Genomic DNA, 15,219 nt, shown 5'->3' with positions numbered 1-15,219 from the left:
GAACAGAACTAGAACAGAACTAGAACAGAACTAGAACAGAACTAGAACAGAACTAGAAGAGAACTAGAACAGAACTAGAACAGAACTAGAACAGAACTAGAACAGAACTAGAATAGAACTAGAATAGAACTAGAATAGAACTAGAACACAACTAGAACACAACTAAAACACAACTAGAACACAACTAGAACTAAATTCAATTGTTTCGAATATTTAACATTTGAATTTCTATTCATTTAACTTTAATAAACTTTAAATTATCAAAATAATTGATCAAAGCAATTTGTCTATTATGCCCCCTAAGATTTAAAATTGCGTTTTGTTAAAAATTTTAAAGAATCTTTATTAAAAACTACTATTTTTAAATTCTCCCTTTTCTGTTTTATCCTAAGTTTAAGATATCCTATTATTAGCCTCATTACAGCTTCAAAGAAATTAAATCCTTTTATTTTATTTCCTATTCACATACTTATTTGACGTTTTTGTATTTCTATTTAACAAAGGTGAAGAAAACACATCTTAATAAAAGCAACAACAACTTTAGACTTGAATAATATTAAAAAAAAACTCCAAACAACTTAAGTTAAAACGAAAACAAGATTATTTTTCTCTTTTTTATACGTGTATTAGTAGGTTTGTATCAGCTAGAGGGAAAAATTGTAAACAATAATATGAATACAAACACTCACACGCACACCCTCTCTTTATTATACCGTTGTAGTTTTAAAAGCGCGTTTTTTTACTAAAACAGACAACATCAATAAAAATCATAACAATGTTTTGTTTTCTCTGTTATTTGTGTTTTTAATTTGATTTAATTACGCTTTTCCAGATGGATATAAATGATAAAGGAATAACAGCAACAACAACATGTAAAAAAACTATAACAACGAAGTCAGCTACAACACCAACAGCAATGGGCGATGCTACAAACATAACCCGCAACATTAATAACACCACAGGCACCGTTAAAAGAGCGCCACCTTTAAAAGCCACTGCCAATCGGGACAATAGTACAGGTAGCACAAATACCGGTGGTGTTATGGGTGTGGGCGATTTGACGGCCTCTTTTAAAGGAGCCTCAACATTATGCACACCCTCAACGCCACGCATTGAATTGAGTCGTGCTTCTTCCTCGTCACACCATGAGGAAGATAGTCGTGATAGTAGTCCGGAAAATGTCTTTGAACAGGTGATTTATGTTAAACTTACAAAAATAAAATGTAGAACAATTGTTTAGAGTAAAAATTTATGAATTTCAGTAGAATCAAGTAGTTTTAGATTTAAAAAGATTTTCCCTGTAGATTGCAGAAGTATTATGAATGTTAAATTATGACCATGTGGGTGGAACATAGAAAGATAAATGGAATTAATTCAGTAAAGTAAAATCATATTACAGTTTATGAACTAAAACAGATTTTAAGCAGAACTAAACTGAACTAGAACTGAACTAGAACTGAACTAGAACTGAACTAGAACTGAACTAGAACTGAACTAGAACTGAACTAGAACTGAACTAGAACTGAACTAGAACTGAACTAGAACTGAACTAGAACTGAACTAGAACTGAACTAGAACTAAATTAGAACTAAACTAGAACTGATCGAGAAGTGTACTAGAATTGAACTACATTCAGTACAAAATCTAAAATAATTTAAAAATCTAATTTTCACTGAGTTAATTCCTTTTAATGCTGTCATGTGTCATTAACAACATCTTGTATTTAACTTTATTATTTATTTATTTTATTCTTTATTTTTATTAAATTTAAATTTCTGCACCTAATTTCTTTTTCACATTTTCTTTAAGTAAGAATTCCAAGTTTATTAGTAACCTCCCTCTTCCTTTTCTTCATTATTCTGATTTTTTATTTCCCTAATTTATATTGAAATTGCATAAAAGTCCATTTTTCCTTTTTAGTTTTTATCTCTTATTTTATTTAATAAATGTTAAACAACGTATTGTGTTTGTGTGTGTGTGTTAGTTTGTATATGTGATTATTGCAAATCAATTCTCAGCACTTTTACTTTCTAATGTTTTATTTCTTGATTTTAGTTTTCCTCTTTTTCTTTTTTCCAACTCGTAACTGTAATATTAACCCAGTTAATATAACAAAACTATAATTTAATACCACTCCCTCTCATTCACACACACCCCCTATAAAATACTCTGCTAATACTCTTACTACTATTTTAAACAACCATTCAGCCATTCAACTCGGTCACAAACATATTTATAAACATATCCACAACCACACTCATCTTATGTTTATCATTCATCTGGTTCTTCTTCATTTTCTAAATAATAAAAACTAAATCAAACATGTGAGTGGGGAAAATGAGAACACAACAAAGAAATTACAATATGACAAGAGTTTGACAGGGGAAGATAAAAAGAAAATATAAAACAACAACAGAATGTATTTAATTTTGACGTATGTCGGTATGCATTAAAACAACGTCATGTATTTAATAGTTTAAAAGTTAAAATTAATAGAATGGAACAAAACTAGATCACAACTAAAACTAAACTAGAACAGAACTGGAATATAACTAGAGAAGATTTGGAATTAAACTAGAACAGAACTAGAAGAGATCTAGAACAGAACTAGAAGAGAACTAGAACAGAACTAGAAGAGAACAGAACTAGAACAGAACTAGAACAGAACTAGAACAGAACTAGAACAGAACTAGAACAGAACTAGAACAGAACTAGAACAGAACTAGAACAGAACTAGAACAGAACTAGAATAGAACTAGAATAGAACTAGAACAGGACTAGAACAGAACTAGAACAGAACTAGAACAGAACTTGAACAGAACTACAACAGAATTACAACAGAACTACAACATAACTAGAACAGAACTACAACAAAACTAGAACAAAACTAAAACGGAACAGAACTAGATCTGGAACACCTTGTAACGTCCTTTAAATAATTTAAGGAGAAATTCATTTTTAGGGATTAGCTTACAAATTACAAATCCAATCAGTTTCATTATTAAATGTCTTACAAGTTGTTTATTTATTCTCTCAAACACCCACAAAAATTAAATTTTTCACAATGTCCTTCATCTTAAACTAAAAATGTCATTTGAACATCAAAAAATCTATTTAAATCCCTCTCAAAGCTGCTCAAAATTAACAAAGGAAACAAAAAACAACAACAAAAAGTAGAAAAAAAGAGCAATGATTAAATTGTCAACAAAATGTAAACATACACACACATACATACATTCATAGAAAAGTAGGAAAACATAACAAAAAACTTGTATTGCTCTTAAAAATTTTCCATCATTTTGTAGATTGAATGTGTATGTTTTGCATACTATTTCCCTACTAACTAAAAACAAAAACTAACAGTTTTAGAAAACACCAACAATATTGCAAAGAAAACCCCTAAACAAAAACAAACACTTGTCACACAATTGCATTGATTGACATGACATTTCTTATTTTGTTTTTGTTTTTGTTAGTAGCACTCTTAAGCGAAAACAGTAAAACCGAAATAGTTTTAGAAAATTTAGTTTTAGTTTTACTTTTTAAACAATAAACAAAATACATTTTAAACCAGAATAATAAACAAAGTTGTAAAATTTAATTTTAATACAAATTCTTTCTTTGTGTATTTCTTTGCTTTTCTCCTTTTTTTCTATTTTTTTTTTTTTGTATGTGCAAAAAAATTGCTGGATGGTTTTTTATTGTTTAATTTACTAACAAAATTGAATAATTTTTTTATTTAACAAAAACACAAAATTTGCTTTTTTGCAAATTTTTATAATTCCCCTTTATGTTTTCCTTAACCTTTCCCCTTAAATTGATGTTGTTTATTTATGTGTTGAAAAACAAATTGATTTTTGTAAAAAAAAATCTGGAAAAAAACAAAAACTAATTATGAAAAGGTGGGCACTGGCACCCTACAGGAAACATTGGATATGGGTTTTCGTGAGGAAGGTGCTTTGGAATTGCGTAGTTCAACAGAGGAATTATATTTTATGGATCCTACACAGAAAAAGGAAGAGGAGGCGAAAATGCAACAGCTGCAACAACAACAGGTGAGTGGAGGCTTCGTAACTTATAACAAACAAATTGAACATTCTATAGGATTATTTTGTCCAGTTTTTTATTGGTTGTATTTCTGTCCAAGTTCTGTTCTAGTTCTAGTTCTGTTCTAGTTCTGTTCTAGTTCTGTTCTAGTTCTGTTCTAGTTCTGTTCTAGTTCTGTTCTAGTTCTGTTCTAGTTCTGTTCTAGTTCTGTTCTAGTTCTGTTCTAGTTCTGTTCTAGTTCTGTTTTAGTTCTGTTCTAGTTCTGTTCTAGTTCTGTTCTAGTTCTGTTCTAGTTCTGTTCTAGTTCTGTTCTAGTTCTGTTCTAGTTGTAGTTCTATTCTGGATTAGTTTAATGTCAGTTTTAGTTTATTTTAACAACATACTTCTTCTGCTTAAGTTTTGTTGTTTATTTAAAACTTTTGCTAATTAATTTTTTTAAAACTTCTTATGTTCAGGGGAAAAAATACTTTATTTATTGTAAATTAAAACAAAAACCTATATGTAGTTTAGAGAGAAAACACAAACAATGATTATTGTTTATATGAATTCATCTTTCATTTAAATGAAAAAACGAAAACCTTGAGCTACTGGGAATAAACCCAAACTTAATTGAAATTGTTAAAAACACAGACAAAAAAGCCAAAAAGTACATTAAATGTGTAAAACCTGCAGACTGCAGCTAGCTAAAATTATATTATCAAAAGCTTTTACCCTTTGCACTCTTTGTCCCTACCCACTCTCATTTGTGTTTCTCTTTTTAAACTAAATGTAAATTTAACTTAAATCAACAGTAAAAAAGTTAAAATAACAACAACAAAAAAATGCAAATATAATAATGATTTACATAGACACAATGTGGCAAAGTGTTAAGTAGGAAACATAAAACAACAACAGCAAAAGCAATGAAACCACAAAGTCCCACACAGACACAAACACACTCTCTCGACATTTAGTCATAAATATTTTAATAATAAATTTTTTTTGATGAAAAAGGATAAGAAGAGAAAAAAACTGTTGAAATTTAAACAATTTAAGTTTATATTTTATATTTTTTAAAGAATTTTCGATTATGTTTAGTGTTTGCAAAACATTATTTCTATTGAGAACATAGCAAAAACTAATACAACAACATGTAACTGTAATATCAATTGTCATATGTTTGCTCTTACATTCCTCTGCCTACTCAGCTTGTTCTTATTTTGTCATATTTTTAATCAGGAATGGTAATGTGTACTTTGAAATTGATAAAACTGTAAATTAACACTAATTGTTAAGACAACTGTGATGCATATTTGATACATTTTAATTTTGTTGGTTTTACTTAGATTGTTCTCATTTTTAAAAGCAGAGGTGGAAATGTCAAAATCCTACGAAAATTATTCAGTTTAAAGAAATTGAACTTGTTATGCTTTAAATCAAGATAATTAAAAAAGGCACTGCATTTTACAGCTCTGGTTTATGATTATACTGTCTGTTATTCATTGATTTTATAGTTTGTTTTTATTACTGAAGTATAAGCATGAGTGAGTGTGTTTGAGTATATTTTAACTGAATGAGACAACGTCAGAAAAAAAACTGTAAAAAACACTGTTGCTATTGTAAAGGCGAATTGAGAATTGAATATGTAATGAAATACTCAATACTATTTGAATTGGTTATTAAATGATGGACGAATGGACAAGATGACAGAAAACAGAATAAAATTGACAAACAGAAATTGACAGACAAACACAAAAACAGAGTGAGACAAACATAGAAAACAATGCTTTTTACAAATATAACTAACACACATAAATAGTTCGTAAATGAAGAAGGAAATTGATTATTAATTGTTGCGGATTAGAAGAAAAAGGAGAGAGGGGAAAGATATATCACTTTAAATTTGAAATTTTCATTTTTTCCTGCTTTTATTTTTTCACAAATTTTCTCTGTGTTTGACCTAGTATAGTGTGTAGCTTTTACAAAAAAAATAATTTAAGTATTTTTATATAGATAATGACAAGCTAACATTATTGAATTGTTTTTTTGCTTTTCGTTTATAATAAAATGTCATATTTAATATAAGTTTTAAACATACAAGTTAATAGAAAACTCGATAGAATAACGAAGGCCATCAAAAATGTTTGAAAATAGTAGAGCAAATACAATTCATTTGAAGATTAAACTGTAATTAGACAGAAAAGCTTTATATTTTTTGAAGTAAAATTCTTAACATTTTTCAACAATTAAAGAACGGTTTACTAGACGTATAATTAATATAAATTAGATTTATTTGAAATTTTCATTAAACATACGCCCCGTAAGCCAATTTACAGGTTTAATCATTAAAAATTGGAATTCAGAACTGAACTAGAACTGAACTAGAACTGAACTAGAAATGAACTAGAACTGATCTAGAACTGATCTAGAACTGAACTAGAACTAGAACTGAACTAGAACTGAACTAGAACTGAACTAGAACTGAACTAGAACTGAACTAGAAATGAACTAGAACTGATCTAGAACTGAACTAGAACTGAACTAGAACTGAACTAGAACTGAACTAGAACTGAACTAGAGCTGAATTAGAACTGAACTAGAACTAAACTAGGATATAGGCTCGACTATAGACTGGACTATAGACTGGACTATAGACTGGACTATAGACTAAACTATAGACTAGACTATAGACTAGACTATAGACTAGACTATAGACTAGACTATAGACTAGACTATAGACTAGACTATAGACTAGACTATAGACTAGACTATAGACTAGACTATAGACTAGACTATATACTAGACTATATACTAGACTATATACTAGACTATAGACTAGACTATAGACTAGACTAAAGACTGAACTATAGACTAGACTATAAAATAGACTATAGTCTAGACAATATACTAGATAATACACCTAGGCTATAATTTTGACTAAACTGGTCTATTGACTACACTGTTGCCTAGATGATAGTCCTCCCTAACCAGATCTATAATCTTGACACAGGTCTTACTTTTCGCTTTGTTTTAAAAGGGTCTTCCATTTTTAAATCACTTTTAAAAGTTTGTATTGTAATTATAGTTAAAAATTTATTGCCGTTTTTCCTTGTCTCTTTTTCTCTCAGTTACTGACCTGTTTAAATATTATAACAACAACAATTTTGTACAATTTTACTTAAAAAAGTTTTTAATCTATAAACCATACATTTCTTTTAAGCTTTTTAATTTTTTTTTATTTTCTTTTAATATAAATGTGCTGATTTTTTTAAGAAAAAAATAATACAACATTTATTTGTGCTATTTTTAGTTAATGGAAACCGGTAAAAACAAAAGCCTATAAAAAAGAATGAAACACTAACACTACACCCCCACATCTTCTACTTAATATTAGTGTTGTGTGTGTTTGTGTGATACATTTCTTTTGTTTTTACTATTACAAAAATAACAACAACTAACATATAAACACCTTGGCATGACATCAGGTTTTTAACTTGTTGCATAAGTTATCATGTTGTCACACACATTCCCAACTAGTTGGTTTTTTTTGTGATTCTCTTAAGGGATTATTATGTTTAGTAGGCTGTCCCTTTTAACTATAACGGTAATTTTTAGGTATGTTTAGAAATCATTAGCAAGGGTTGTCAATTGTTATTTAGTTAAGTAAAAAAGAGTTACCAAAACAAAACAATTAAGAGTTTTGATGATAAAATAGAAAAAAATTAATTAAACAAATAATTTGTTTTAAAATCATGACACATTTGTTCAGATATTGTACTGGGATACCCTAACTTACATATTACACTTCAATAACTTTTAAATAAATATATATTTTTTTTAAGTTTTTCATTAAAAATTTGATGTTGTTCTATTTTAGTTTAGTATGTCATACTCATTTTGATTTAATTGTTTAGTGTAACACTCATACTGTCGTACAGAAAAGGGGGTTGCTACAAACAAAATGGGTCGCATATAACAGGGAAAAAGGAAATTTATATTTTAAATAAATTTTTTTCTAAATTTTTATTTATTTTAATAATTTGTTTTGAAAGTTAGTTTTTTTCAAATTAAACAAAAGTTTTATTTAAAAGTTAAGTTCGTTTGGTCATAACTTGGGAATTAATTAACCGATTTATTTGATTTTATTCAGAAATATTTCTGAGAATATGACCTTTGACATATTGCACCTAAAAGTCATAGAAATATCTATGCTAATAAAAAATTAGGTTATAATGCTTATAACTTAGACAATAATGGACCGAATCAGCGGAATTTCCCAATAAATATTGCTGTGATCATTACCTTTGACCTTTTGTAGTTAAAAGATATTTGCAGCTTATAAAGACTTTATTATTTGAAATAAAGTTTTATGGTAATACAAAACAAAACAAGTTCATAAATAAAATCTTTAAAATTTTATAAAAAGTCTAAAAATGCCATTACATTCAATAAGTTTTATTTTTCCTTAAAATAACCTTGCAGTTAGCAGTCTTTAAAAACAGACAAAAACACAAAATAAATAAACATCTGTGGTAACACTCCAAAACAATGTCAACATTACTGACATTTCCCTCTTCTATTTATGTATTTCTTTTACATAATAATAAACAAAAAATATTCATTTTAATACAAAAACACACATGTAAACATACTGTCTTCCTATAGAATACTCAAAATGACAACAGGATTTATTATTATGATAAACATAGACATTAATATAAATACTTATGTATGTATGCATGTTTGTTTGTTGTTTTTTTATGATAAAAAACATAATGACAAGCATTTTTACATATAAACATGTTTACAAACCTGCGAGGTATAACAACATGTTTACACACATAAAGCAAAACAATAACAAACAGCTTAATACAAAAATATAGCTGTCTCTTTCTGTCTTCAAGTCTGACACCCAAATGAAAATTCATTGTTGACACTTTGTTGTTGTTAATCAGTGCTTTTTATTTAATGACAGAGATGTATGATGTTATGTTGTTGGTGTTTCTCTTCTTTCACAGTCTTCTCTCAGGTTTTTTATTTTAATTAGCAAAAAATGTTATTTAATTGTTTTATAAATGAAAAGAGAATTTAGAAAAATTAAATATTTGAAGTAAATTATGATTATGCTTTCTTCTTTTTCCCATCTAGTCCAAACGTGCTTCACCGCACATGTTCAAAATGGATGAACATCAATCGTATTTGCAGCAGCATCAGCGCAAAGATTCTGCCAGTTCAGAGGTGGCTGCCTTACTTTGCATTTCCGGACGCACTAGTCGCATTTCTAGTGTTGGCAGTCAAGGTTCAGCTGTTAGTCGTTTGTCGGCTGTCTCTGGGGTATCACGCTCCCCTTCGCCTCATCGTATGTTATTGGAAACTTCCTTCTGTGGTCCCAAACCGGTTGAAAGTATAGTCGATGGTTCGGTGGGTGCTGTGGTGGAAGCTCCCACAGCAGCCTTGCTGGAACAAGTGCTATTGGCTCGTACTCGTGATCCCACTCAAGCTATATTAGCTGAAGGTATTAAGGTGGAATCGTCGCCCAAGAAAAAACCTCCCACTTCTTTGACTAATGGTGATGCCAAGTTAACGGCTAAAATAAAAGCACAAAATCGTCCAGAAACGGGAGTTCTGTCGAAAACCACAATGGGAGCGCAACGTAAATCCACAAAAAGTCCCGGACAAATGATTGTAGGCAAAACGCCCAGTGGCACAGAGTATATACGCATTAACCTTAAGCCGGATTTTATGTATGATGATAAAGGAATAGCCTCAAATGAAAAAGTGGTGGAAGCTGCAAATGCTACAAGAAATCAAAACAAACCGGCCTCTTTGAGCTTATCGCAAAAATCAAGAGGAGAAAACCTCTTAACTCCCACAGCAAGTCCTAAGCCCACACGCAAAGGAGAAGGCAGTCGCTCACCCTCGCCCGCTACGGTTTCGGTGTCGCGTAAATCGTCGTTTAGTTCTTTATTTCGTTTTGGAGCGGCCGGCAAAGACTCACCCGATTCGCCACGCGAAAGATCAAGGCCACGCAGTAAAAGCAAAGAGCGAGGACAAACGCCACAATCACAAAATGCCACACCCAATAAACAGAAATCGGTATTGGCCATCTTTAAGCCAGGGAAACGAGGCAGTTCAGCCGGAGCTGAGGGCAGTAAAACCTCTAAAACTTCTTCACCCACAGATGCCCACGAAATGCAGCAGCTGCAGTTTAGAAGTAAATCACAAACACCTGTGGTTACGGCTACTGGCTCTAGGCCCAATAGTCGCTTAAAATATTATGAGGATCCTGTAGAAGGTTTCATCCATATACCTTTACATACCCCGCCCGAGGAAAAAGAAACTAGGAAATTATTGCAAAGCATACAACAGCTTAATGCAGAGCCGGTAAGACCCCAGGCAACAGCAATAACTATGAGCGATTTAGAGTCCGCAGTCAAAAAACTAAAACCGGTAGGGGCACGCAAAAATTCTGGCTCGGAAACAACTAATAATGTAGCCCAGCGCGGTCCAGCTTTTCCCCTTAAACGCATAGAAAATCTAGATGCTATACACACGCTGCCGCAGGAAGAAAATAAAGAACGCACCTGGAGTTTGGAGGTTAATCGTCATAGTTCCCAGGATTCTCAGGAAACAGTGGGTTCTGGAGAGAGTTATGTTAGTGCCATAAAGGTGGCGACACAAAGATCATCCCACTTGGCTGAGGTTAAGGAGCATGTGGTCACTGAAAATGGCATCGAAGCTGAGGCGGAAATTCATCGCTTGCCTTCACAGGAGAGTACCACCAGTGCGGGTGAAGTAAGAGTAGTGGAAACTCAGGCCACCATTAATTCAACCGCCATGGCGGATGACAGCGCGGCACGAGAAAGAAGAAGATTAATGTTTGCTACCCGGGTAGGATCTGGTAGTCAAGAACAGATATTTGCCACCCAATTTAGTATATCAAAAACTGAGAGCATTTCTAGTCATATGTCCGAACAAACCCAAGATACTTTGTCGGAGTCCACCACAGAAAACTTGAGACGACAAAATACTGTGATCAAGAAATCACCAGAGGATACACAAAAGCCTCCAGCAGCGCCACCAGCTCCACCACCACCTCCGCCACCACCAAAAGAAAGCAAAGCCAAAGCACAATTGGAAGAACAACGGGAAATATTTCATAAGGAATCCTATAGAAGAGAAGAAACCATGGAAAGGCAAATAACAGTACGCAAAAAGTCTTTGACAACTGCGGAAGAGGATAAGGTTAAACCGGTAGCCACAACACAACCACCTGTGGTAATGAGACGTAAGACCTCCGGGGGTTCAGGCACAGGGGTAACAGCAGCGACCGAGGATAAACACAGATACCATTCTAGATCAACTTCGGAAGACGATAATGAGGTGGCTGCCACCACTACTAATCATCGCCATTCCCGATATTTGGAAAATTTTGATGTGCGCAAAAAATACCATGAGAACATGCAGGGTGTACAACGCAAACCACGCAAACAGAGTGGTGGAGCCTCCGAAATAAACCCACCCACTGAAAAACTAGCAAATCAAGAGCAATATCAACGTAAAGGAAAACCACAGCTGCCTCAACCACCACCCCCTTCCACAGAACCCTCCCCACTGCACACTCCCTCTCCCTCGGTAACGGAAGGCAAAGTCTCACCCACTTCTAGTCTGCATAAAAGTGAGCCACGTTCTCATTCACAATCACCAGTAGATAAGGCCAGACAGACACCACCTAAACCACCTAGGACTTCCACTCCCACTAGACGTTCGCAAACAGAATCACCACCCACTAGTAAGCCTCAGACAACGGTAACTTCAGCAATAAAAAAACATCATACCCACGTAGATAGATCCTCGGTATTCTCCACCGATGAACCGGTGGAGTCGTCGGAAAGTGAACGTGATTCGGATATGGCGACTTTAGAATCCAAACGTCGTCATTTGGCTTTAAATGTTGGCTGCATAGAAGATCATGAGAGCACTGGTCTAGTATCGCAGGAGTCCTTTGACGATGAGCTTCCCTATATACCCACCACTTTGCCGGAAGAAAAGGCTCAGGGAGTGTCCATCATACCCATGAAGGAACGCATTAATATGGAGGTTAAAACTTGTCCTTTAGATAGACCACGTTCCACCACACCACTTAATCCTTCACATTTGGAAGAATACATAGGCGGCATGGCCGTAAATACTCCCGATTCACCTTTTGAATTTGCTGGATCGGTGCCGGTAAGAGGGGAGAAATTGCGCATTAGTCTGCCACGTAAAGATTCAAAGAAAGATATGCAAAGTTCAAAATCACCACGAAGAGTTTCCAATGCAAGTGGTAAGTCTTGGTTTGAATTTGCCGAGGAGGGTCTGAGAGTCACAGCAGCTCATTTAGAGAGGAAGGATTCTAATAAACAGTTATTGCAGCAACAGCAATTGCAACAAAAAACAACTGCACCCACACCCAGTTCGGCGGCAATCCCTTTAACTAAACGGCCTACAGACAGCGGGGACTTTAAAACCAAAACCACGGCAGCTAGCAAACCCCCAGTAACCACCCCTAAAGCCTCAACACAACGGAAATTATCGGGTCATTGGATAGATTTTGAAAATATACCCGAAAAAAGAAAACCTCCCAAGAAAATAACCACCTTACCCAGAGACAGTGTCAGTTCCACACACAATCGATCATCGCAAGGCAAAACACTCCCCACAGCTAACTGTACACGAACACACAGCTCCTTCTCACAACACAAGCATTCACATCAACCAGATGTCACAGCCTCCACAATGTCCTCCTCCTCAGCGGCCGATGGTTGCATGATGCCACACTATAACTATGTTAAACCGGAAGACTGTCAATGTGAGTGTCATGAATCGAAAACTAAAGAAGCTCAATCAACAACAACTACCGAAACCTCAACAACAACCCAAGCGGCCATGACACCCAATCAAACAACTCCCACTAGTAATAGTAATAATAATATTAAAGCACAAGGTGTAGATCTCCTGCCCAAAGGAGAGGATATGTTGCCGCTATTAAGTCAAGACTCACATGAGGGCATAGAACCCAGGTGGGTGGTGTAATAACTGATAGAAAAGGAATTTGTTTATTAATTGTGTGATTTATTTTTGATTCTTTCAGTGATTCTTCAAGAGAGTATAGCTGTTATACCGATGATGAACTGGATTTGCCAACACGCAGTTCTAGTCGCTCCAAAAGTAGTTCTTCAAGAGTGAGTATTAGTTTTTTTGAAAAATTTTCCCAACCCTGACCCATTTTTCTTTTCTTCTAGCTGGATGAGTTTCCTCGTCGTGATGCTGCTCATAGTCCCCGTAATAAGAAATTTCCCGATAAATAAAAGTAAGTTTTTTTTTAATTTTTCATTATTTTTTATTTTTTTCTTAAAACAAAATTTGTTTTTAAAGCAAATCATAATAATAATAATGTTCCCTTTAAAATATAACTTAGGAATTAAACTTAAAACAAATTGTTAGATGTTTTCCATAAAAAAATAATTAAACTTTAAATTGTTACAAAAGAAATTTTTTGCAAATTAGTTTATAATTAAAAAAAAGCTAAAAACCAAAACTAAAAGTAAACTTAAGAAATCTAAAAGAAACGCTAAAAGAAGATGAAAAGCTAAATGAAATTAAAAACTATAAGAAACTGAAAATCTTAATGAATCTGTGATTCTTAAGGAAACTAAAACTCTAAAAGACTCTAAACAATCTAAAGTGTTTTGGTTAAAAAGTTAAATTGTTAGCTAAAATAATTTTTTATTTATTTATTTATGGGTTTAACAATTTTTTATATTAAAAATATTTGTTGTTTAACATTTTTTTTTTAACTTCTTAATTTTTTACAAGAATTTTTAAGTTTTTCATCCACTTTCCTTAAAAATTTTCCGTTTTTTCTTATATTACGAAAGCGCTCAATTGTAACACTGTTCTAACATTATTACACAATATGGCAGCACTATTTAATTGAAAACAACAGTGTTGATAACAAAAGAGAGCTGTGAGGGTAAAAACAAAACATCAAAAAATGTGTAAGACAAGACTATAGACTACACCATGTTCTACACTGTAGACTACAATGAAATCTAGCCTATAAATTAGACTAGTATAGACTAGACTACAATCTACCCAAAAAAGACTACATATTATAAAAAATACTACAGGTATAATGGTCTATTGAATAGACTTAAGACAAGACTAGACTAGACTACAGACCAGACTTTATGCTAGACTATAAACAATACTATAAACTAGGCTATAGACTAGGCTGTAGACTAGACTATAGACTAAACTATAGACTAGATTATTGTCTATGCCAAACTAAAGACTATCACTACACTATAGACTAGAGTATAGACTAAACTATAGACAATAGATTAGAGTATAGACTAAGCTATAGACTAGACAATAGACTAGACTATAGACTAGACTATAGACTAGACTATAGACTAGACTATAGACTAGACTATAGACTAGACTATAGACTAGACTATAGATTAGACTATAGACTAGACTATAGACTAGACTAAAGACTAGACTATAGACTAGACTAGACTATAAACTAGACTATAGACTAGACCATAGACTAGACTATAGACTAGACTATAGACTAGACTATAGACTACACTAAAGACTAGACTATAGACTAGACTATAGACTAGACTATAGACTAGACTATAGATTAGACTATAGACTAGACTATAGACTAGACTAAAGACTAGACTATAGACTAGACTAAAGACTAGACTATAGACTATAGACTAGACTATAGACTAGACAATAGACTAGACAATAGACTAGACAATAGACTAGACTATAGACTACACTATAGACTAGTTTATAGACTGAACTATATACTAGAGTAGACTATAGACTAGACTAAAGAACTGTAGACTAAACCTTTTAGACAATAGACTGGATTAGTATATAGACTAGACTATGGACTTGACATGAATGACATCTTTAAAGTTTTATTGATTAGTTTCCTTTAAATAGCTACATTTTCTATATTTTAAAGAAAAACGCTTAAGTAGAAAACACTGTTTTAACAAAAGCAGCCAATATGGCAGCCCTTCTCAAGGAACAGTGTTAACAATTGCTAACATTTGGAAGCTAAAACTAGCGTTTTTTTATGATTTTTTTTAATATTTGTTTTTTTTTAATTTTTTGTTTAAAACAACTAAA

At 32.7% G+C, this 15,219-nt stretch overlaps 1 protein-coding gene across 2 annotated transcripts in view; it reads left to right on the top strand.

Annotated features, from left to right (window-relative positions):
• The first annotated feature begins 808 nt into the window (after positions 1–808).
• The window catches only part of LOC111689887 (serine/arginine repetitive matrix protein 2), a 45,569-nt gene continuing 31,158 nt past the window's right edge, over positions 809–15,219 (top strand). The window contains exons 1-5 of one of the 2 annotated variants that reach the window (XM_046947590.1): positions 809–1,192; positions 3,903–4,055; positions 9,175–13,088; positions 13,160–13,250; positions 13,311–13,378. In XM_046947590.1, coding sequence (XP_046803546.1) covers positions 833–1,192; positions 3,903–4,055; positions 9,175–13,088; positions 13,160–13,250; positions 13,311–13,376 — 4,584 coding nt within the window. In that variant the 5' untranslated portion in view covers positions 809–832 and the 3' untranslated portion in view covers positions 13,377–13,378. Of the gene's footprint in view, positions 1,193–3,902; positions 4,056–9,174; positions 13,089–13,159; positions 13,251–13,310; positions 13,481–15,219 lie in introns of those variants that run through there. The other variant, XM_046947589.1, reaches the window with a different exon arrangement.

The sequence above is a fragment of the Lucilia cuprina genome, chromosome 3 (genome assembly GCF_022045245.1).
Source record: "Lucilia cuprina isolate Lc7/37 chromosome 3, ASM2204524v1, whole genome shotgun sequence".
Classification (NCBI taxonomy): Eukaryota; Metazoa; Arthropoda; class Insecta; order Diptera; family Calliphoridae; genus Lucilia; species Lucilia cuprina.
The sequence above is the reverse complement of the archived record's forward strand: the minus strand, read 5'-3'. Positions and strand labels throughout refer to the sequence as shown.